The following is a 26,062-nucleotide window of genomic DNA, read 5'->3' on the forward strand; positions in this document are numbered from 1 at the left end:
AATTCGCATTGATTGGAAACTTTTTCTGAAATGGGGCAGAACTGTTTGGTTGTCTTTTCCATGTAATTTAAGCATTGTAATATAATAAAGTAATAGTTAAATGTTAAAAAGAAAAAGAGGTTAAGTAATTTGGCTAAGTTCACAAAAAGAAAGTCAGAACTCAAACCCAGGCAATATTACCTTTTAGTTAATATTTAAGGAATGAAGATGATATATTTAATACTACAAGATGTTTACATTATAGACTACAAAATGCAGGTTATAAAACAGAATGTACAATGAGATCTCTTTCTGTCCACACACTCACATAAAGGTTTATACAGGCTTAGGAAAAATGGTCTGAAAACATCAAAATGTAATAGTAGTTAGATTATGGGGCCTTTTTTATTTTGTGGGTTTTTTTTGTATTTTTTGTATTTTTCTGAAGCTGGAAACGGGGAGGCAGTCAGACAGACTCCCGCATGCACCTGACCAGGATCCACCTGGCACACCCACCAGGGGACGATGCTCTGCCCATCCGAGGCGGCGCTGTCGCCATCAGAGCCACTCTAGCGCCTGGGGCAGAGGCCAAGGAGCCATCCTCAGCGCCCGGGCCATCTTTTGCTCCAATGGAGCCTTGGCTGCGGGAGGGGAAGAAAGAGACCGAGAGGAAGGAGAGGGGGAGGGGTGGAGAAGCAGATGGGCGCTTCTCCTGTGTGCCCTGGCCGGGAATCGAACCTGGGACTTCCGCACGCCAGGCTGACGCTCTACCACTGAGCCAACCGGCCAGGGCCTTGTGTTTTTCTTTTTGAATTAAAAAAATTTCAGAATATCTATTATTTCCATAATAAAGGGGAAAATTATGTTTAAAAGCCAAAAATAATACAAAATGAAAGAGTACACAGTACCTCTAATGAATTCCCAATGAATCCAAGTATACATGGCTCAGCACAGATCTCTCAGGTTCCCCAGTCTTTATTTATTTGTATTTTTCTAAAGTGAGAAGCAGGGAGGCAGAGAGACAGACTTCTGCATGTGACCAACTGGGATCCACCTGGCAAGCCTACTAGGAGGTGATGCTCTGTCCATCAGGGCGTTGCTCCATTGCAACCGAAGCCATTCTAGCGCCTGAGGCAGAGGCCACGGAGCCATCCTCGCACCCATGCCAACTTTGCTCCAATGGAACCTTGGCTGTGGGAGGGGAAGAGAGAGAGAGAGAGAGAGGAAGGAGAGGGGGAAGGGTGGAGAAGCAGATGGGTGCTTCTCCTGTGTGCCCTGGCTGGGAATCAAACCTGGAACTTCCACACGCTGGGCTGACGCTCTACTGCTGAGCTAGCTGGCCAGGGCCTTCAGGGTCCCCAGTCTTTAGATTCAACTACCATGTTATGGTTCTCTAGTCTCCTCTTCCTTCCCTGTCTTTCCTACCTTTAGCTTCCAAATGAATCTACCTAAAATTCTGTGATCCTCTTGTAATTTTACTGCTTAAACTTTCAATGATTCCTCATTTTCTACAGAACAAAGCAGAAATTCCTCAGCCTGAAACTCAAGGCCATCCACAATTATGACATTCAATTAATATTTAAATTTTTAAAGATTAAATTTATTGGAGTAAAATGGTTAATGAGATTATATAGGTTTCAGGTGTACAATTCTATTTAATTAATTTATTATTTTTTTTTCCAAGTGAGAGGAGGGGAGATAGACAGACTTCCACATGCATCCAGACTGGGATCCACCTGACAACTCCCATCTGAGGCCAATACTATGCCCATCTTGTGCCATGCTTGCAATGGAACTATTTTTAACACCTGAGGCAGAGGCTCCACAGAGCCATCCTTAGCATCTGGACCGATGTGCTTGAACCAACTGAGCCATGGCTGCAGGAGGGCAAGAGAGAAAGAGAGAAAGAGAGAGAGAGAGAGAGAGAGAGAGAGAGAAGGGGAGGAGAAGCAGATGGTCACTTCTCCTGTGTTCCCTGACAGGGAATCAAACCCAGGACATCCATACGTGGGGCCAATGCTCTACACTGAGCCAACCGGCCAGGTCTGAGGTGTCCAGGTCTTAATACATTAACCGATATTGCATTGTGTGTTTACCACCCAGTCAAGTCTGTTTCCGTTGCCATTTTTCAAACCTCTTTACCATATTTTAACTCCCGGCCCCCTTTCCCTCTGGTAACCATCATACTCGTTACAATCAACTTTTATTATGCACATTCCAGCTAGTTGACTGCTCTTTTATTTTATTATTATAAAAGTTATATTTATTCATGATGCTACATTTATTGCATTCCCCTAGAAAAATGGAGAACTGTATATGTACCCAATTTACACATACGTATAAAACTTTATACAAATTATGTGTAGCACACAAAGGCCTCTGGTAAGCTGAAACCTTGACACTACAATCTGGGTAACCCTCCTGCAAAGTCTCCAGTTTGTCAAATTTGTCCACAGAAAATTAAAAACTAGAATTATAGTCAGTCTTGCTGCTCACATTTAGAAATTATTTTAAAATATAATAATATAAAAATTTTCAATTTCTCTAAAACTCAAAAAGGTAAAAACTGGAAGGGGATACATTTTGTTTTTACCAATTTCAATTTAACAGCATGACAAATTCACAGCTTATTTTGGCTGGATCTTTTGAAAAAAGCAAAACAAAATCATCTAATTTTTTATTTTATTTTATTTTTTATTTTTTTATTTTTCTGAAGCTGGAAACGGGGAGAGACAGTCAGACAGACTCCCGCATGCGCCCGACCGGGATCCACCCGGCACGCCCACCAGGGGGCGACACTCTGCCCACCAGGGGGCGATGCTCTGCCCCTCCAGGGCGTAGCTCTGTTGCAACCAGAGTCACTCTAGCACCTGGGGCAGAGGCCAAGGAGCTATCCCCAGCACCTGGGCCATCTTTGCTCCAATGGAGCCTTGCTGTGGGAGGGGAAGAGAGAGTCAGAGAGGAAGGAGAGGGGGAGGGGTGGAGAAGCAGATGGGCGCTTCTCCTGTGTGCCCTGTCCGGGAATCGAACCCAGGACTCCTGCACGCCAGGCCGACACTCTACCACTGAGCCAACCGGCCAGGGCCTCATCTTAGTTTTGACATTATCTTTCTAAGTTGTGGCTGCTTCAGAAGGTAATTTATCAAAATTCTTACCAAACAAAGATAAATATACTCCTCTTACAAAATAGTACAATAACACCCTAGGAACCAGAAGATAGTAAATGTATCTATACAACTAAAAGGCCATTTTCCCAACAGAATAGGGCACGTTTACCTCAGAACCAACTGCAGAAACAGAAAGCAGAACAGAAGTATGACTGCTTGCTCTTCTTTTCTATGTATGTTCTCTTTAGCTTTCTACAACTTGCTCATGTAGTTAACTCTTCAAAACCTTCGTGAAATGTTTGCTAAAGCAGTGGTCCCCAACCTTTTTCGGGCCACGGAAAAGGTTTAATATCAGAAAATATTTTCATGGACTGGCCTTTAGGGTGGGACGGATAAATGTATCACGTGACTGAGACAAGCGTCAAGAGTGAGTCTTAGACGGATTAACAGGAAATCTGGTCATTTTTTAAAAATAAAACATCGTTCAGAGTTAAATATAAATAAAATGGAAATAATGTAAGTTATTTATTCTTTCTCTGCCGACTAGTACCAAATGGCCCATGGACTAGTACCGGTCTGTGGCCCGGGGGTTGGGGACCACTGTGCTAAAGCCACTCTGAGAATCCAGGGCTTCTATATACCTCTCCAGGCACTTAATGTTCTTTTTAAAATGTTCTTTCTTTTCTAAAGATAATGCCTTATTTGAGATAGGCTCTTTATTTATTTATCTTTGTATTCTTCTTATTAAATACGTACTAAATGAATGTGATTGATCAACAAAATAGAAAAAAAATCACAGAATTCAATATTATCATATCTAGGTGTTTTCAAAGTACCAGTTTGTGGCAATTAGATTCCTCCTTCTCTGAACATAGATAGGAAAAAGAAGTTAATAAGTGCAGGCAGGTTTTTTCTCTTTAGGTGTCTGACCTAATTAAGTGATTTATGAACCTCATGGAGTATAGATCTCTCATCTCACACAAACTCTCAGTTAATCTATGAATTGATGTATTTTGGTCTTCAGCAGTCTGGTCAGCATTGACCTTACTTTTCCCACATAAAGGCAATTGAAGCTTTACTCTCTAGGAAAGGGGACAGAGCTATGGCACTAAAATGTTCTCTGTACCTTTTCGTGTTGTGCACGGTGGTCCCCCCCAGGACAAGCCTCACTCCAGTGGTGGTGCGGTTCAGGTTGTACACTGTCAGGGCTTCTTCATAGGTGGCTCCTCCAATGACAAACACAATGATATCCTGAGGTCTGCAACAACGAAGACATTTAATAGCATGGGGGGGTAATATTTGTTGTTACTATTATACACACAGTTTTTTTTAATTTTTATTTATTTATTTTTAGATTTTATTTATTAATTTTAGAGAGAGGAGACAGAGAGAGAGAAGGGAGGGAGGAGCAGAAAGCATCAACTCCCATATGTGCCTTGACCAAGAAAGTCCAGGGTTTCGAACCGGCGACCTCAGTGTTCCAGGTCGATGCTTTTATTCACTGCGCCAATGCAGGTCAGGCTATACACACAGTTTTGATTTCTGAATCTTTCTCTTTTGGTGGAGGAAGCATAATTAAAGCAGAACAGAATAAAAGGTTTAAAAAAGTTTTAATTAGCTGAAATTGGCAGGAAACAGCAAGAAATGCTGAATAGTGATTTGCTTTCTGTTTATGAGCAGATGTCTTATAATTTCTGTACTGTGAATTTCAGAATAGCACAATAGTGTTTGCTGGAACCAAATGTAGAAATACTCTTATATACAAGAGGCTGCAGAGTACTTCACTGTGACATGATATCAACATAGCAGTAATTTATGTTTGTACCATACATCTGGTTTCATGTGTAAGACCTTTGTTAAATATTTAGTACCGTGTCATTACAATGGCCTCTGTCCAAGGACCTCAGAGTGTTTTGGGAAGTACTGGTACATTTGGAAGTCCTATAACACGGGAAATGGAAACAGTATGTTGAGTGTAAAAAAAGAATGAGACACAGAAATTAATGACATTTCTAGGAAACTCCACGTCTTTAAAAAAAATCTTTGTTCCTAAGTTCTTTGATAAACCGAGAAAAAGAAACCATGGAAACAAACAAAAAACTCGTCTGTGTCATTTTGATGCTGGACATGCTGACCCACCAGCTCAGTCGCCAGCCTCAATTGGGTAGCTCTGTGCAGTTTCACTGTGTTTCAGTCTTTATCAAAATGGCTTCATAACAAAAGTGATAGGTCCTCCTATTAGCCCTTCTTTAGATAACAATAAGGAGAGCATATTATTTTCCAAATTGCTAAAGTTTGCATTGTTTCTTTTCTTATGACATCAAAAGAAGATGCGGCCCTGGCTGGTTGGCTCAGTGGTAGAGCGTCGGCCTGGCGTGCAGAGGTCCCGGGTTTGATTCCCGGCCAGGGCACACAGGAGAAGCGCCCATCTGCTTCTCCACCCCTCCCCCTCTCCTTCCTCTCTGTCTTTCTCTTCCCCTCCCGCAGCGGGGCTCCATTGGAGCAAAGATGGCCCGGGCGCTGGGGATGGCTCCTTGGCCTCTGCCCCAAGCGCTAGAGTGGCTCTGGTGCAACAGAGCGACGCCCCGGAGGGGCAGAGCATCGACCCCTGGTGGGCAGAGCGTCGCCCCCTGGTGGGCGTGCCGGGTGGATCCCGGTCGGGCGCATGAGGGAGTCTGTCTGTCTCTCCCCGTTTCCAGCTTCAGAAAAATACAAAAAAAAAAAAAAAAAAAGAAAAAAAAAAGAAGATGCAATTACTTAACCTTAGTAGGCAATTAATTTTGTTACATCACTTATTGGACAATATTTAGAACTACATCAAGCAGATGCATATATTTTGGTGGTTACAGCTCAAAACTAAACAGAAACATCTTTAAAGGATATACATACTTATGGATAAACCATGTTTGTGTACATTTCCTTTCTGTTCATCTCTTTCTAAAAAACCTTGATGAAATAAAACAAGAGTATTTGTTCTTGTTGGACTTCTTGGTAACAGAATCAGATACTGTGTCAATTTTAAAATGTTCAGATACTCTCTGAATTGCAGATATCCAATGAAAGACTCCCAATACAGAAGAGATGGTATTTTGCAATTAATTAGAATCATTATGACATTTCTATGTGAACCTGGAACTTAAAATCAGGCCTCTGAAACACTACATTTACTTTTTTAAAGATAAAATAAACTTCATTCAAGACTGAAACAACAAATTCATTAGCATCATGATGTTTTAAGAGTTACATACTGAAAACAGTAGCCAGTTCATGCTGTGTATAGATACACAAGGACACCTTGAGAACCGAACCAATTTACATCTTATTTTATTAGAAAAATAAACAAAATTTCACATGTAGTGTTTCTGGAAAGCATTCCTTCTATACATGGATAAGGTAAGCAGAAAAACTTAAATCTTTTTAAAAATTAAATTTATTGGGGTGACACTGATTAATAAAATTATATAGTTTACAGATGTACAGTTCTATATGATATCATCTCTATATCGTGTTGTGTGTTCACCACCCCAAGCCAAGTCTCCTTCCATAACCATTTATCCCTGTTACACTTCTGACTAAAATTCAAATTTTTGAATATATTTACAGATGATAAAGATTTCATGAGCTTTACTGTAAGAGAAAGGGCCAAAGAAAAAGGACTGCTGCTTTTACAGAAACAAAAATGAGCTGCTGCAACAAGATTCTACTAAATTTGTGTAAATGTGAAAAAGTACTCTCCCTTTTTGAATTAACTGATTCTGAAATGCATGACCACATAGTTGCATTTTCTCACCAAATGTTTAAGTTGCTTGTTTTTATCAGGGAGAAGAAGCAATTCTGGAGTGAGAAAAACCATTAACCTGATAAACAGGATGTGTGGGAGTCCCAGATGCAGGGGAAAACCAAAGCCAATTTGTGCATATAGTCATATAGCCAAACAGGTTAAGCACTAATTTAATAGCTAAGGGCTAAAACATTTCTAGAAGCATATCTGGTTTTGAAAAATTGTGTTTTTTCTGCATCTCCTCTGATACTTTCTAATATTACAATAATAATAAAACCAAAAAGTTCTATCATAATGAGACTTAAATCATAATAAAGATGACTAAAATTAATGATGCTTCTTAATATCTAGGGCCAAGATAGCAGCTAGAACTGAGAGTGAGGCCAAGTGGATGCACAGCCAAAATATTGTATAAGGTTACTGGCAAATGGCAAAAATATAAAATTTCTGGTTACATGAACCAAATTTATTCTCTAGTTTAAATTTTCCAATTGTAAATCTGATCATATCAAATGTTATAGATGCCTAAATTTGATAAATATCTATTGAGCAACTATTATTTGTAAGGCACTGTGTTGAATATTGTGAAAACCCAAATATTAACAAAGTTCTTACTTCAAGATTACAATACTTAATGGGAAGGATAGATATGTATACAACTACTGTCTCAGTAGCCAGAGGTAACGACTATTAACCATTTCTTGTTTATTCTTTCAGAACTATTTACTGTATACATAAACATATATATGCATGCATATATTATATAAATACAATATATATATGTAGTCAAGCAGAGGCTTATTTTTAAACAAACACATATATAACCACATTTATGCTTATATGCAGTCTTTTTACACAAAAGGGATAGTATAGTATTTTGCTTTTTTATCCAATATATCTTAGAAAATGTTGGCCCTGGCCAGTTGGCTCAGCGGTAGAGCGTCGGCCTAGCGTGCGGAGGACCCGGGTTCGATTCCCGGCCAGGGGACACAGGAGAAGCGCCCATTTGCTTCTCCACCCCTCCGCCGCGCTTTCCTCTCTGTCTCTCTCTTCCCCTCCCGCAGCCAAGGCTCCATTGGAGCAAACATGGCCCGGGCGCTGGGGATGGCTCTGTGGCCTCTCCCCCAGGCGCTAGAGTGGCTCTGGTCGCAACATGGCGACGCCCAGGATGGGCAGAGCATCGCCCCCTGGTGGGCAGAGCATCGCCCCATGGTGGGCGTGCCGGGTGGATCCCGGTCGGGCGCATGCGGGAGTCTGTCTGACTGTCTCTCCCTGTTTTCAGCTTCAGAAAAATGAAAAAAAAAAAAAAAAAAAAAAAAAAAAAAGAAAATGTTGATATCACTCCATGAGAGTTATCACTCCATGAGAGTTATGCCATTTTTAAAGAAGAATGCAGAGTATTGTAGTATAATATCAGTAACTAGCCCTCTATTGATGGATATTTCGCTTGTTTCCATTTTTTCACTATTACAGATAATGTATTGGCTGATATCCTTGTTTATATGTTTCTGTACATGTGCAACTACATATATCCATATGGCAAGCTTTTAGAGGCAAAATTGCTTAGTGGGTCTTTTCAAGTTCTCTTAAGTTTTCCTTTTGTTAAGCAGGACCGACCAGTAGTGGTGTCCTTCACTGTAGTTTTCTAACCATTTGTCTGCTTTCTTCAAAATTTCCACTATCTCAGAAGCTCATGATATATTTGTACTGTTTTCTCTTGACCCCCGTCCCTGGTCACTCTCATTCCCTGAAGAGTTCAGCTCTGGTTTATTGTTCTCCTTCTCACTCCTGCTCCTTTCAAGATTTTCAATGACTTTAACATCAATGTGGGTTACCCACTTCACACCCTGATCTCCTCACTCACCCTGATCTGTTCTATCCCTCACAACCACCGTGGTTATAACAAACTTTTCTATTACTATGTGCACTATGAAATCTTGACAAGATCTCTTTCCACAATAACCTCTTCCACTAATTCACTTACACTAAGATTCCTACTGTAGTAATTCTCTGACCTCATCAAGACCTCCAATACTTTTTTTTCACTATCCAGTTTTCATCCTTCCAAATCTTTCTTATTTAATCTAGTGCAGCTAAACCACATAACCAGGCTCACGGGTTGTATTTTAAATTAATGACCATAGATTTGAAATGGGCATCCAATCTTTCCCAGAAGTCCTACTTACATTTCCCTAACAAATTTGATTTCTAGCCTACAAGATGACAATTTCATGATGTTTCTCTTCTCCCCTCACCTCTGCTACTTTAGCTGATAACTCAACATATCTTACGGAGAAAATAGAAGCAGTCCAACAAGACAGCCGCCATATTCTCACCAACAAAACTTAAAATGAAAGAAGTCCCTCTGCTCCTTTCCAAGGTTCCTCTCAATATGCTCTGGGTCCCCTAGACTTTCTTCCACAGCTCCTTTCTCTTCCTCATTATCTACTTCTCTTTTAGGATAATTCTTGTCAGGTTACATTATCCTCTAGAATTTCTTACCCTTGAGCCACAATCTCTTCTCACTATCATTTCTTTTCTCTCATCCCTTCATGCAAAACTTCTTTAAAAATGTTATATACATCTGTTATCTCAACTTTAGCTTACATCCTGTAACACTCTCTAATTTGGTTTCTGACCTCACTGAAATAGAGAATAAGGTCACCAAAGACCTTCAGGCTGCCAGATCTGATGGATTCTTCATTGTCTTCACCTTATTTATGTCTCAGAAGACTGGACTCAGTGACTACTTGCTCCTTGGTCTTTATTCTCCTACTTTTCTTCCTAACTTTCTGTCTACTCCTTAGTTTCCACTTCTAGCTCCACATACTTTATTCAATGGTTGGTCCTGGCTCTCTTCTTTTCCCTTTCTATGTTCTCTTCCTCTAGTGCCATGGCTTTAAATATCACCCAAATCTTGTCAACTCCCAATTTAGTATCTAACATTTCCACTTGGCTGTCTAATAAAACTCTGCAGCTTAACAACAGAACTCTTGATTTCCCCCTAAAACCTAAGAGTTATTCCTGACTTCTCTCTCACCTTTGTCCCATCAGTTTATTCCATTAAATAAGTATCTTGATTCTACTTTCTCTCTCAGCCTCCTTATCCAAACCACTTCCATTTCTTACCTGGACTACTGCAGCTGCCTCCTAAGTGGCCTCCCTGCTTCTATTTTTGCCTTCAATAATCCATTCGCCCCACAAGGTAATCTTTTAATAAATAATTCAGTTCATGTCACTCATATGCTTAAAGCTCTTCAACAGCTTGCTATGACATTAAAACAAACTTCTTTGCCAGGGACTATGTGACTCTATGTCAGGGGTCGGTAACCTTTGTGGCTGAGAGAGCCATGAACACCACATATTTTAAAATGTAATTCCGTGAGAGCCATACAACAACCCGTGTACATTACGTATTATCCAATAAAAATTTGGTGTGGTCCCAGAGGACAGCTGTGATTGGCTCCAGCCACCTGCAACCATGAACATGAGTGGTAGGAAATGAATGGAATATAATACCTGAGAATATTTTATATTTTTAACATTATTATTTTTTTATTAAATATTTGTCTGTGAGCCAGATGCAGCCATCAAAAGAGCCACACCTGGCTCGCGAGCCATAGGTTCCCGACTCCTGCTCTATATGATCCAGCCCATACTTGTTTTTTCAGCTTCTTGTTTCCTCCTTACTCACTAAGCTCCAACCACTCTGGGGTGCTCTGTGCTCCATGAACTGGCCCAGTTCTCTTTCTTGAAGGCCCTTGCTCTGGTTTTCCCTCTACTTGGGATGCTCTGTCTCCTCATCATTATGTAATTGGCTCTTTCTCATAATTTAAAACTCATCTCAAATATCACTTCTTCAGAGAGGTTCTCTCCATCTAAAGTAGCCTTCCCCACCTCTACAAAGTTTCTTTGAATCTTATTACCCTATTTATTTCCTCAGTAGTACTTATTTCATTCAAATTGTCCTTTATTTGCTTATTAGTTTACTGTCTGTCTCCTTCATGTAAGTTCCTTGAGGGCAGGTACCTGTCTTTCCTGTCACTTCTATCTCCCCATTATCTACAACAGTTCTTGACATATTGAAGGCTTTCAATAAATACTTGTTACATAAAAGGATGAAGCAATTGAGTTATTAACTATATCTGTATTTTTGTAATAGTGACAAGTGCTAACAGATGCTGACAACAAATGTGCATTTTGAGCTTTGTTTGCAAAAATGAATCATCCAGATTAGAAAGGTTTGCTGTCATAAACTATTCACATACAACATACTCTTCTGGTGGTCTATGGTGTCTCTTTAGCAATAAATAGGTAATATTTTGTTCAATATTTCTTATACAAAATTCCTAAGAAAATGAGTACTTTCACTTTTATCATAGCAATTTAATAGAGTTATGCTGTTTTTCAAAGAACCTCTAAGACAGGTGAATAGCTTAGGGCTGCTTTTGATTCTTCTTACTTAGCTGGCATTTCTGAACCTTGATGCCAAGGTCCTTAAATATTTTATCTGATGAGTGTATGCTCTGAATTTAACTCCAGATGTTTTGCATCTCAACCTTGGATTTTTTGAAAGATTTTTTTTTTTCTGCTGGCTGGTTGGCTTAGTGGTAGAGTGTATGGATGTCCCAGGTTTGATTCCTGGTCAGGGCACACAGGAGAAGTGAAAATCTGCTTTTCTACCCTCCCCCCCTTCGCCTTCTCTCTCTCTTTTCCCCTTCTGCAGCCATGGCTTGATTAGTTCAAGTGCATTCTCTCTGGGAGCTGAGGATGGCTCTGTGGAGCTGTGCTTCAGGCGCTAAACATAGTTTGGTTGCGAGCATGGCCCAAGATGGGCAGAGCATCAGCCTCAGACAGGGGTTGCTGGGTGGATCCTGGTTGGGATGCATGTAGGAGTCTATTTCCCTTCCTCTCACTTGAAAATGAAGACCAAAAAAAAAGGTATTTTTTCCTGTTCTGTTATCAAATTATAGAATAAAAAAAAAATAAAGTGAAAAATAAATATATAAAACAGTCATCTAGATACCTCAAAACATTATTCTCCATTCAGAAATTAATTATACATATAAAACTCTATTCTTCCACAGCTCTTAAGATTATGATTAGCTGAAATTATAGAAGAATTTTACCAACAGTAACAATTCTCACATCAATCCATTCAATAGGGCTCACCTACATATATTAGATTCTTTAGAACATGTGGGTCTAATAAAAAAATGCACAAAAATAAATTTATAACTAGGTAGATCTTGTATATCTTTAAAATTTCAGAGTGGCTTTAGGAAGTTGTTCTGGACAAGTTTTCTATTTATTAAAACTAACATAACACTGGATTAAAGTGACAATTATTTGCTTCCTTCAGTTAATACCCAAAAAGAAAACCATCCTTTTCTTCTGTGTGACAAATGGTCTTTATTAATTAGGTCTCAGTCTGTATGCTGGCCACATTTGGCAAAGTCCAGTCTTTACCAAAAATAATAACAACCTGCTCTGGCTGGCAATTAAGCAGCAAAGCTATTTTTGGCTTTAATGTTTGAAAACTCCAAATGCTAGATGCTGTGGAACTGAACCTTAAATGGCATAAGCAAACTGGTCTGATACTAAAGGACAGAATATAAGTATTTGGGTTGTTCCAAAACACCTGTTTCTTTATTACCAAAGAAGCAATGTTTCAGGTTTCGCAGGTGAAATTTATATCTAAACTCAACACACGTAAAACCAAAAGAATCTTAGAACTGAAACTATAGGGGAAGGAGGAATAAAATGATATAATCGGAGTTGTAGTCCCTAACGTTACTCTAAATTTCCTATTTTCTTAGTGTTTCTGGTTTCTATTATTAATATCTTTATGACTTACCTGTCTCTGAGTGTACTGGGGCCTAGATAAGGGTACAAGTTTTCTTTAAGCTTTCCTTTAATGAGATGGTCCAGGGTCTCATGTAGGAAAGGTTGATGCTGAGTATACACATTTTCTATTCCCTAAGACAGGAAAAAATAGTTCTTATGTCATTTTTGGAAACTTGCAATATAATGATTTATGATATTCTTATCAGAAAAATACATGCACTCAACAGAGATTTCATGAGATAGGTTCAAATAGGAATTTTAGGAGAATCTTACGGTTAAATAATTTAAAATTTTTACTCATCAATTAAAAATGTTCCAATCTCATAACAACACTCTGTAATTTAAGGCTAGCATTATAATTTAAAAAATAAAATTCTTAAATCCTTTATCATTAATGTACTGACTCTCATCTTTTTGTGAAAATGTTATATGACAGAAAAAGTAAAAGGAAGCATTATGTAGAAAAGGAGATTAGATACACTCAGGAAAACGGAAGTTTTAGGCAACATAAGAAAGTCTAGCCGATTAAAACTGACTTTTGACCATTTTAAGAAAATAGATATTTTTAAAAGAGCTAAAATTGTTTGCTTCATTTTTATTTTCCTTCAAAGAAAAACTACCCAACAAGTCTTTAATGATAAACAAGAAATGGAGCAAAATAGTGACGACTAACAAAACTGTCTGTCTTTTCACTCTTGGATATTTCCTGGAAATATCCTATTATGTTATTCTCCACTCAGCTATTTGGTCCGATGCTGATGCTGCTCCAATATAGAATGCATTTTTAAAAAAGTTTTCAGGAGGATGTCTGCTGTAATGTCACTTAATTGACATAGTACCAAACCAGCAGCAATCCAGGGGTTACTTTGATCATATTCATGCACTCTCAGCCTCAGGGGTGCCACTGTCATCCATTTAGGCACAGAGATGTCATACCTTCAGGCCTTTGAGGAACTGTTTGGTAATAGCCACCGCATCTTTGGGACTGAAGAGGTCACTTCCTCTGGCCCGTTTACCACCATATTCAACAATTGCAGACACAAGCTATTAAAGAGAGAGAGAGAGAGAGAGAGAGAAACAACCTCTTATTGCTTGGGGATCAGGAAACTCATTTCATAAGAAAATAACTTTATTAAGGAAATGAAGACATGAGAGAACAAAATTACACATTTCTGTGAATAGAAACAGTATGACATCATTTGCCAGAGTAAAAATAGAATAATAAAGGTGGTTCCTGTTTGGTGGGATTACTGTATAAATTTTGTTACCTTTCGATATTTCTCACAGACACCTTTATTCCTGAGGTCCATCATTAATCCTGGCAGGCTGTTGTTGCTGTGTCGCTCGTAATGTAATGCGTAGAGCATCACCAGGCGGGCAGCATCAAACTCTGTCACTTTGGGGTTCTGCAGGAGCCTCTTTAAATTCTGAAAAAAGATAGAGAGAACTGATATTTATCACCCCTTCACTTGCATAATGTTGTATAATATCTCAGCTCTAATAATTATTGAATGGCAGTGATACATCTGAGTTCATGACTAAGATTACTACTATGGCAAGGTATAGTCATACAGTTTAGCAACTGTTTCAACTACAGAAAATTTGATGCCTTTTGCCCAAAAATTAAATAAGGAAACAAATTTCTATTGTAATTGTTTTAGGACAAACATGAATTAACTATGGATAGTTCTTTCCTTTCCTTTGATAAGATGGTCCAAGGTCTCATGTACGGAAGGTTGCAATTTCCTTGCTGAAAAGGGGAGCAACATATACTATTTCTACCGCTTCAATCACTACAGCACACAAAAGAATTGACCAGTTGACGTGCAAAATTCCACTTTCTCTTAGTGACTGACCAATGAAATGGAGACAGATTGATAGATTCCACAAAAGTGAACTGGGCTTAATCTCAGAAGCATCAGATGTAACAGTATGTTTCAACATTGTTTACAGGACATGAGTACATAAACAGCAGCAGGGCAGGTTCTGACAGCAGGGAAAGTTAGAGGAAATAATTTTTTTTTAAATAAATAAATTTTTATTTTAATGGGGCGGCATCAATAAATCAGGGTACAATTATTCAAAGAAAACATGTCCAGGTTATCTTGTCATTCAATTCTGTTGCATACCCATCACCCAAAGTCAGATTGTCCTCTGTCACCTTCTATCTAGTTTTCTTTGTGCCCCTCCCCCACCCTTCCCCCTCCCCCTCCTTCCCTCCCCCCGCCCCCTGTAACCACCATACTCTTGTCCATGTCTCTTAGTATTGTTTTTAGGTCCCACCGATGTGTGGAATCCTGCAGTTCTTGTTTTTTTTCTGATTTACTTATTTCACTCTGTATAATGTTATCAAGATCCCACCATTTTGTTGTAAGTGATCCGATGTCATCATTTCTTATGGCTGAATAGTATACCATCGTGTATATGTGCCACATCTTCTTTATCCAGTCTTCTATTTTTTTTTTTACAGTGATTAAAGTCTTTAAGCAAACTCTTGGCCAATACAGCACGAAACCATAAAAGAGTAGTGTCCTTAACAGGTTCACCAAGTCCAAGTTGGCCCCAACACCATGCCAAATCCTTGAAAAATGCAACCCAACCCCAGTTCAATCTGTTAGGAGTTGTCACAAGGAGCAGGATTCCAGGAAAAGTCCACATCCAGGAAAAGTTCACATGGCACTGGAATTGTTGTCACAATTCTATACTTTGCAGCTCACGTCCAAGTCCCAATGACTGCTGCTTCTAGCTGGTAATGATTCAGGTAGACTGGAAAAGCCATCTGCAGCATGTGTGGAGATGGAGCTTCTGCTCTCCTCTGCCTGGAGAGATGAGACCAGGTTGCTTTCCCTGGAGCTCTGTGACTGTGGCGTGGTAAAGAGAACCTTGGGATACACTAAGCTGGGTGGCAAAGGTAGATTCATAATAGAAGTTGGCAAAAGGGGGAAAGAGAGCTCTAAATTAGGACTAGGTCCCAGCCTGAAATATGAGTGGCGCATTGAGGTAGGAGGAATAAAGGAAACACTATATATTAAACAAAGCAGCAGAAAATAGGACTATCAACATCCACAACAGAGATCTTCGAGGGAAGAATAAAAAACCTACTATTCAGGCAAGACATAGTTAAGTGGCCCTTGTGCAAATGAGATCAGTTTACCTGCTTCTTGGAAGAAATACCCTAGGCTCGTCCACAGTGTTGTAGATGGGGCCAATGGCTCTGGGCACCTTCAGCCTTCAGCGGCAAACCCCAGCATTCTGGGCAAGGTTAGGTCATAGGTGGCTGGAGCAGGACTGGAAGAGACTGAACCCTCCCTTAGAGGAGCGAGGGAGAAGCCTACCTTCCAGTGTCCCTGTTTCCTCACAGCAGAGGCATGTAAGTCTGGCAGGCTTTAGATCAATGACCTTCCTTTCCACTATTGAAGCAGGACCAGATGGCATCCAATAAGACCCCTTTGGGGTGTTGGAGCCTTTAAGGGCGTATCCTAAAAGCTGGTAGTTCCCCTGATCTCATTGGGCTTTTTCTGCCTCTTGGTATCTTAAAGGCCATGCTCAGATCTCGCTGAGGGGTTTGAGAATCCCCATCCACCTATATAAATCTTTTCCATATATCTGGAGCTATTTGGAAAAAGACAAAACAGTGTTATTAGCTGGATCAAATAAAGAAGGTAGTAGTTTGCAGGAGAAAAAGATTTGGCATCTCCTGTTCATCAGCATTCAAAAGAAATTTAAAATTTTTTAAAGTAAAAAGCATGATATGGTAGACCCGTAGGAGTTCCAGGATATGACTCCCCCCCATTTAAATTTTTTTAAAATTGACCTTAAAATATTTTCTGGGTACATTTTAATAATACCTTGACTTTAAAGATTATAAGAATGACAAAATACAGTAAATGCTTTTGCTCCATATGCAGGAGCATTGTCAGTTTAACCAGTTTAGGAAATCCAGTAATAGAACAGTATATATAGACAATGAGCTATAACATGCTTAGCAGCCTCTCCTGTTCTGACAGAGGTTACTATAAATCCAGAATATGTATCCACTGTAACGTGGACATAGGACTGTTTGCCAAATGAAGGTATACGAGTAACATCCATTTGCCAAAGTTGTCCTGGTATGGGTCCTTGAGGGTTAACTCCAAATGAAGGGGCAGATTGTAGTATAGGACCCCTTGGACAGGATTTCCCAATCTGCCATGCTGCTTCCTGAGAAAGTTGAAACTGTTTACACAGGGCTGCAGCAATCTGGTGATGAGACTGAATTGCTCGATCTGTCATGGTTGCTCCAAATAATTTTCTTTTGGGTAGCTTGATCAACAAGGGCATTCCTAGGCCCTGGCCGGTTGGCTCAGAGGTAGAGCATCGGCCTGGTGTGCAGGAGTCCCAGGTTCAATTCCCGACCAGGGCACACAGGAGAAGCGCCCATCTGCTTCTCCACCCTTCCCCCTCCCCATCCCCTTTGTCTCTCTCCTCCCCTCCCGCAGCCAAGGCTCCATTGGAGCAAAGTTGGCCCGGGCGCTGAGGATGGCTCTGCGGCCTCTGCCTCAGGCGCTAGAATGGGTCTGGTTGCAACAGAGCAACACCCCAGATGGGCAGAGCATCCCCCTCTGGTAGGTGTGCCGGGTGGATCCCAGTCGGGCGCATGTGGGGAGTCTGTCTGACTGCCTCCCTTTTTCCAACTTCAGAAAAATACAAAAAAACAAACAAAAAACAAAAACCCCAAAAAAGGGCATTCCCTTGTGCTAAAGCTCCAGGGAGCATGGAGTGAGCTCGAGTATGTCCTATAAGACATGGAGCTCTATGTTGACATACAAGTCTTTGAAGAAGGAGGAACTGCTGAAATAGTTCATCAGCATTTGTCCCTAAGACAGCAGTCTTTATAGTGGAAACACCTAAGTAAATATTTGCTGTCTGTATATAGATTAAAGGGGGAATATGGCAAATGCTGAAAAGCTATGATCATGGCATATAATTCTAGACTTTGAGCTGATTTTAAGTTGACAGTTTCAGTATAAAGTTGTCCATTGATTTGCAAGAGCGATTTGCCATTTAGTGGAAGTTTCCCAGAGCCACTGTTGTTGGTCCTTTGAAGAAAGGAACAGCAATAATTTTGAGGCTCAAAACCTATAAGCTGTAAGGGTCGCCTATGCCCCTTGATAATCCAGGACGCGACAAGCTCAAAATATGGAAGTGTATTCCATGGGCTACTAGATGGTTCAATGTGCCCAAGCTGTAGCTGCTCTTGTACCAATTGAGCAGCTGCCCTAAGTTTCTCCTGAGAAGGAGGCCATTGGTCTACCCATACAGGATTATCTGATTTCCAAGTAATTGGGTCTGCACAATGCATTATTGAGGTAGCAGGAGCTACCAAGGCCCCTATGCTAAATTTTGATATCCTAATCCACACCTTCTGGTATTGGGTGCCATTTCTATGGGGGTGAGAATTCCTCGCTGTTCTTTCCCTAGTCCCTTGGTGTGCAAAAATCCCCGATCAAGCATCTGAGTACTGACTAAACCATTAGGACTGACAAGCAACGCTCCCATATTTTTCAAAACATCTCTACCCCACATTTTAACTGGCCATCCAGGGAGCACATAGAGGAAATCATTTTAGGTTTTGTCAATCCTCACATTAAGGGATAAATGCAGATTTCTATTTATCATGCAGAACAAATTAATTCAAGACAACAAGTAATTTTTGAGCCCCTTTCATTTTAAGACACTATGCCAGCCTGACCAGGCGGTGGCGCAGTGGATAGCGCGTCGGACTGGGATGCGGAAGACTCAGGTTCAAGACCCAGAGATCGCCAGCTTGAGTGCAGGCTCATCTGGTTTGAGCTAAAGCTCACCAGCTTGGACCCAAGGTCGCTGGCTAGAGCAAGGGGTTACTCGGTCTGCTGAAGGCCCACGGTTAAGGCACATATGAGAAAGCAATCAATGAACAACTAAGGTGTCTCAACGAAAAACTAATGATTGATGCTTCTCATCTCTCTCTGTTCCTGTCTGTTCCTGTCTATCCCCCTCTCTGACTCTCTGTCTCTATAAAAAAAAAAAAAAAAAAAAAAAAAAAAGACACTATGCCAGACACTGGAAGGGATACAGAGATGAGTTAGAAACAGTTTCCGTCCTCAGTGAGTTCACAGATAATGGGTACAGGGGGATAAAGTATAGCCCATTCTGCTATGAAGCGTGTTTTTAATGTACTTTAGCTCAGTGAGATTAGTAAATATGGAAATGGTGTCAGTTTAACACAGAAGGCATATTGGTTTATATGTAATTTTCCCAGCATGTTAAAATTTAGAAGAGACTGGGGACAAGCTTCCTCTTTAAAGAGGAAATTTAACGAATATGTTAGAGAAAAAAACATTAAAAATCCCACAAAAGGGTTTTCTGCAAGAAGTAGCTTTAGGCACTACTGCATTTTCCACTATGTTAAGAGTGGATTTGGGGAAAGGACAAGCACAGATGAAAAGGATACAAAGATAATTCTTTGTGCTAAAAAGCAAAACAAAACAACAACCAAAAAGTAATTGATATCCTCATATTGTATTTTTAATTATGATGAAAATAGTCTCTATGAGAAGTAAATGTTTTTGAGATCTTATATTTTGAATAAAACATGAGCCCCGGCAATAAGGCCACAATGGATGGACTGACTATATTCCTAGGTGCAAATGCCAGTGGAGATCTAACAGTGTTGCTCTGTTTTTTTTTGAGAGAGCAGCAGAGAGAGAAAGAGACACACACACACACGAACATCAAGCTGCTCCTGTATGTGCCCTTACCGGGAATCTAACTGGCAACCTCCACACCAGGACGACACTCCAACCCACCGGTATGACGACTAAGGCTTAATTTTTTTTTTTAAGACTTTATTTATTTTAGAGAGGAGAGAAGGAGGAGAGAGAGAGAGAGAGAGAGAGAGAGAGAGAGAGAGAGAGAAGAGGGGAGGAGCAGGAAGCATCAACTCCCATATGTGCCTTGACCAGGTAATCCCAGGGTTTTGAACCAGCGACCTCCACATTCCGGGTCGATGCTTTATCCACTGCGCCACCACAGGTCAGGCAAGGCTTAATTTCTTTTTAAATTATTGACTGATGTTTAGAGAGATAGAGGAAGGGAGGAAGGGAGAGTGGGGAGAGAGGAAAAAGAGAATGAAAGCATTCATTTTTTGTTCTACTCAGTCATGCATTTATAGGTTGCTTCCCATGTGTGTCCTGACCAGGGATCAAACTTGCAACTTCATCATTTCAGGACAATGCTTTTGACTGATCTAAAGCAGTGGTCCCCAACCTTTTTTGGGCCACGGACTGGTTTAATGTCAGAAAATATTTTCACGGACCGGCCTTTAGGGTGGGACGGATAAATGTATCACGTGACCGAGACAAGCGTCAAGAGTGAGTCTTAGACGGATGTAACAGAGGGAATCTGATCATTTTTTAAAAATAAAACATCGTTCAGACTTAAATATAAATAAAACAGAAATAATGTAAGTTATTTATTCTTTCTCTGCAGACGGGTACCGGTCTGCGGCCCAGGGGTTGGGGACCACTGATCTTAAGTGCTAGTATTTTTATTAGGATTGTTATTATATTTGTTGGGTTATGCTTACAAAGTCAAATTTTTTCTTTTTTGGTTATATAGACTTTAAACAATCTGCTTATAACCATATTTCCCATAACCCTTGTTTATTTTTAACGTATGATTTTGCAGAATGTGAGGTTTTACAGGAACACGTCTATAGTATTATAACAGAAACATATGTATGCAAACAAAACAAAAACCAAAAACTGAAAATCAGTGTGATGGAGGGAAGGAGACACAAAGGGAAGTACATCTGGTTACTGAAGACTCAAGAAAGACTTCATGAAGGAGGTACATTTGCAAAATGCCCTAAAGAATGTTAGGATTAGTCTGAGAGACTGAACTAGGAGATGCTACTGACAGGAATATGGAAATCAGAGAAAGAAATGGTTTGGGTTGAAAGATTGGCAAGAATCTTGGAGGGCACAGATTCAGAGCACATAATAACTAACATCTATATGGTACTCGACAACCTACAAGATGTTTTCACTTACATGACCTTCTTAGTCCTTCACAACAACTAGGTCTAATGTCTAAGAACTCTCCCAGGAACCTCCCAGGTAACTCCCAAGTAGAAAGTTCTCTGAACAGGATTCCTATTGTGGCTTCTCTGGTTGAACATTTCACTACCATGATTCTTAAGGAATCAAAAGGAAGATATTTCTCTTCTATAAATTTAAACCCTGCAGCATAAGAATTTCCTTACTATTTTCCTTTTTCATTTTGTGGTACCTTTTCTTACAGAGCAGTCACTGAATACAGCCTATTTAGAATATCTGTTCAAATGTTCCACCAGCTTTTATTATAATAAGAAACTTCAGGATATAAATTATCAAGTAAAAATACACAATTTCATATGTATTTCAATTAGCTTGGCCTAAGTTTAAAACAGCTATCTAGGACCTCTGTTGTCACTTTTCTTATAAGCACAATGTTTCATTTTCTGCCTTTGCAGTCAGTCTTTTTACTTTAAATCTACCCAATTTCTAGCTGACATGTCTGTACTTTTAAACAAATCTGAGTTACAAATAACCATATATCCATGAAACTGGTATGGAGATAGTAAAAAACTATTTGCAGCAATTAGCGTTTAACTTTCTTACTTTCTAATTATTAATACGTTCACTTGGATCTTGACTGGGCTCTGTTTCCCACTAAAGAATCCACTTCTATTCCTAGAGATTTGATACTGGTATTTAAGTCCCTGGCTTGACTCTTAGCCTTCCCTTGAGGACTTGGCCCAGAGCTGATCTAAGAGTACTTTGAGTAGACTACTTTGCTTACTTTTGAGTCCTTAGGACCCAACCCATGGTTCAGGTGAGTGTTCTGGCTAGACTTAATCTATTTCATCATGAAAAGAAACCTGTAGGTACAAGTTAAGTTCTTTCTTCTCTTTCAGCTATGTAAGCGCTGGAAGAAGCAAAGCATTTTTGTCTGCCTTGATCCCATGTTATTCTTTGACTTACTTCTAAACTATTTCCCTCACGGCTACTTGACTCATTAACTTTACTCACAGTGGCATGCATCGTATGGAGATTCCAGGGTATTAATCAGAGAAGAGGAAAAAAAGAATCTGAGAGATTTCTAATTACGAAGCAGGTATATGCTTGCTACATGGTGGCATTTATATGTAAGCAATATGACTGAATTTTATAATAAACTTTTTGGTTTCTCTTATTAAAATTTTCATAAGCCAGAAACTATCAAAAGACAAAAGGAGTATACTGTCACATTAACAGTAGCTAAGGAAAGAACAAAACAAAACTGTTGTCTGCTTAAGGAGATGAGTCAATAATCTTTCACTGAATTCTAACATTTGTGTAGGCCAAATTAAAAAATAGGATAAGAAAAGCAAAAAAACCTGTCTTTGAAGGTCAAGTTTCAAAAAGGAGCTAACAGTCATTCAAAAGACATTAATTGAAAAACAATTATTTTTCAGTATTTAGAGATTCTTCCATTGTTTTGGGATGACTGTTTTTCTGTTTTTTTCTATCAAAACTACGATGAAGCAGCAAGGAAAAAAAATAATGACATGCCTACATTTTAAACCATTGTACAAATTACAGATGAAGGCTGCAAATAAAGATTAGTCCCTTTCTTTTTTTTTAAGTGAGAGGAGGAGAGAAAGAGAGACAGACTCATGCATGCACCCCTACTGGGATTCACTTGGCAACCCTTGTCTGGGGCTAATGTTCAAATCAACTGAACTATTTTTCGTGCTTCAGGCTAATGCTGTGACCCACCAAGCTATCCTCAGTGGCCAAGACTAATGCTCAAACCAACCAAGCCACTGGCCACAGGATGGGAAGAAAGAGAACGGGGAGGGAAGGGGAAAGAAGCAGAAGTCACTTCTCCTGTGTGCCCTGACCAAGAATTGAACCCAAGATGTCCATACATCAGGCTGATGCTCTATCCACTGAGCCAGCCAGCCAAGGCAAGATTGCTCCATTTTTTGCTTTAATTTAACCTAAAGAACAGGAGCTCCACCTGTTACCTACTATTACATTAATGTAGTAAAAACAGTCAATGAACAGCATTATTCATTGATCAGATTAGAATAGCAAGGTGGAATTGGTAGAAGCCTTTAACATGCTGATATGATAAAAAATGAGTCTAATCTAACAGTTTGAGAGAACAGTATTTGGGGACTATAAAGAGCTTATTGAGGAAAAATGATAGAAAGTAAAGTAGGCAGGACCCAGTTCCACTGATTGGTAAATAGTCTAGTCAACATAAAATTTAGCTTTGCTGTAGATCTTCTGGTTAACATTCTTTCTGAAACACTGGTTAAACATTGGTTTAGAAAGAAAAGGACCATTTTTACTCTTAACTTATGAAAGTAAAATTGTCAGCTCTATGTGTCCCAAACAATTTTCTTATAAATTTAATGAAAAGCAAAACAAGACAAAACAACAACAAAATCCTCCTGAAATCAGAGAGAGATCCAAGGTTATGAGTGAACTAAAAAACCATGCCCTGGATGCCATAAAGAAAATACTGTATCATCAAATAATATAACTGATGATGGCAAGAGTTAATACTTGTTGAATGTTATAAGTACCAGGCATCACCTGAAGTGCTTTACACATATTAGCTCATTGCACCCTCACAAAAATCTTAGAAGTACTATTTTTTCCCCTCATTTTACAGACAAAAAGAATAAGACTTAAGTGATTAAGGATCATTTTCAAAACCAAAGCCATCAAAGGCCCAAGCTCTTAGCCACTACTCTATTTTGCTTCAAATAAAGCTCTCCATCTTCATTTTTCTAACAAATATTTGTGTTATTAATAGGATGATTTAAGTCTCTTACTCAGAGTCAGGAAAGAAGATACACTAGTTCCTCCTTCCAAATAAAAACTAATATGACAATATGGGGTGAAAGTGAGAAAATTGTTTATTTACTGAAGATGTTTCTCTTCATGGTATGAAAAAAATCTTCCTTACTAATCAAATGTATCTTTTCTGAGACTACCAATATGTTTCAATGGTAGCACACGGCAGTTTCCTTCTAATGAAATTCTTTCTAAAACAAGTTTTTGTTAGCCTATAGAATAACTGGTTAGGCCCTGGCCTTTATAGACTATTTAAATCATGTTGCCAAAGAAATCCTTTATGATGGGGAGTACAAATCAATTGCTCACTGTAAAACCCTAAAAGCATGGGCAAGAAAACCTTCAAAAGATAATTTAAAAAATATAGTGGATCACAAAAGGAATTTATATATTAAAAGTACTTTTTTTTTAAGTAATCCTCCTCCTCCCCCAAAAAACCATTTTAAACAAGGAGTAATTTTTGCAACTGCTTACCATATGGTAGAGAGATACAAATAAAGACATTAAAATTGGCTAGTGATTAAGTTTGATTCTATTGTTCTAAAGGAAAAATAATAAAACATGAAAATTTAAATCTAATTACATGGCAAAGTTTTGTTTTTATTTAGTTAGGGAAGAAAAATAGAGAAAAATAAAATGTTTTCATAGGAATGTTTCTATGGGCCCATAAAACAACTATCAACTGTCATTAGTAGTGTTGTTTAAACTTTAAAGTAAGTTGGTCAAGTTAAATAGATTGTGATACATCTTTATAAAGGAATACTATTTAGTAATTAAACCCAATGAGTCTAGGTTTTGATCTGAAACCATCTCTGACAGCCATGGTTAAGTGAGAAAGTAAATATATAACTGTGTGTACAGTATGATATCATTTGAATTGAAAATGAGAGACACTCAAACAGGTTTGCAAATACACAGAATAACTATAAGAATGCATGTGAAAGTAGTAACAGATTCCGCTTTTACATATATCTCTTTTCCTAAGTACTTGTATTATGTAAGAATCAGAATTTAGAACAATTGAAAAATAATAACCTAAGTTTGTTGTAAAGATATAAGAACACAGGGGTAAAATTACAAGTGATGACAAAGGTATTTTCATAAATATAAAGGAAATAGCATCTTTGTGGTTTTCAAAATGACTGTATTTTCAGAGCAAATTTTGATTAAAAAAATTAAAAACCAACAACTATAAATCCCAGTAAAGACCTTGGTATATAACTAGAGCAACCACAGGTTAACACAGTTCTTTTTTCTGGTTGTAGCATATATTTTAAAAATTATGCTTACAGAAAGAAAACCAATGTTTACTAAGCACTAATTATATATAAATACGTTTATATATTTCATTGAATCTTCATAACAATCTAAAAGTTTATAATCATTATCCCCAAGGCTTGGGCAGAGTAAGTAATTTTCCCCAAGAAACTCTGGTATGTAGAGACAGGCTATAGGCCAGGACAATCTGGCTCCAAAGCCTGTTGTTTTCATTATACCATGCTCACTTTATTTTATAAAGTAAAATCACAACAGGGAAAGAGACTAAGTTTTAAGATATAGGGTTCGTATTCACAAGGAAACATGCTTTCTATAAGGAAATCTTATTCCCAAGTTAATTAACTGTCAGTGATACCACATTGTGTCATTTCTCAGGAATCCTGGAATTATCTCTGATTTTTTCTGTCTTACTGTCCTTAAATCCAATCTGTCACTAAATCGATATTTTCTCCCTTTGAAATGCCTCTGAGATTGTCCCTTAATGCACATTTTTTTACTGCTATTGTTTTGAGTCTACTCACCTCTCTGACTTCTGTATTTTCACCTCCAAAAAACCTAACCAGATTACATTTCCTAAAATACTGCTTTCATCAGATCAACTTTCCTTTTTCTTTAAATTTTTTTTAAATTTATTCATCTTAGAGAGAGAGAGAGAGAGAGAGAGAGAGAGAGAGAAGGGGGGAGGAGCCGGGAGCATCAACTCCCGTAAGTGCCTTGACCAGGCAAGCCCAGGGTTTTGAACCGGCGACCTCAGTGTTTTCAAGTTGATGCTTTATCCACTATGCCACCACAATATCAACTTTCTACATGAGACCATACATTGGGTCTCTCTGTCTATGCAGCAAGTACAAATTCCTCTTACAAGCTTCTTCATAAACTGGTTCCTGCTTACCCATTCAATTTTATCTCCTTATTCTCTTCCACCCCCATTTCACCAGGTCAAACTATTTATTATTTTCTGCATACCTCTGCATCTTTGCTTTTGCTGCTCTTCCTGACCGAAATCCTCCTCCAGATTCTATTTATTCTTTTTTTTTTAATTTTAATGGGGTGACATTGATAAATCAGGGTACCTATGTTCAGAGAAAACATCTCCAGGTTATTTTGATATTTGATTATGCTGCATTCCCATCACCCAAAGTCCAATTGTCTTCTGT

At 38.9% G+C, this 26,062-nt stretch overlaps 1 protein-coding gene across 7 annotated transcripts in view; it reads right to left on the minus strand.

Annotated features, from left to right (window-relative positions):
* The window catches only part of VPS45 (vacuolar protein sorting 45 homolog), a 74,183-nt gene that overhangs the window by 25,036 nt on the left and 23,085 nt on the right, over positions 1–26,062 (minus strand). For 4 of the 7 annotated variants that reach the window (XM_066268073.1, XM_066268066.1, XM_066268071.1 and 1 more), the window contains 4 exons: positions 13,983–14,141; positions 13,651–13,758; positions 12,725–12,846; positions 4,213–4,344 (listed from right to left, as the gene is read on the minus strand). In XM_066268073.1, coding sequence (XP_066124170.1) covers positions 4,213–4,344; positions 12,725–12,846; positions 13,651–13,758; positions 13,983–14,141 — 521 coding nt within the window. Of the gene's footprint in view, positions 1–942; positions 1,171–1,646; positions 1,857–2,854; positions 2,913–4,212; positions 4,345–12,724; positions 12,847–13,650; positions 13,759–13,982; positions 14,142–26,062 lie in introns of those variants that run through there. The other 3 variants (XM_066268068.1, XM_066268067.1, XM_066268070.1) reach the window with 3 other exon arrangements.

This window comes from Saccopteryx bilineata, chromosome 3, assembly GCF_036850765.1.
Source record: "Saccopteryx bilineata isolate mSacBil1 chromosome 3, mSacBil1_pri_phased_curated, whole genome shotgun sequence".
Taxonomy (NCBI): domain Eukaryota; kingdom Metazoa; phylum Chordata; class Mammalia; order Chiroptera; family Emballonuridae; genus Saccopteryx; species Saccopteryx bilineata.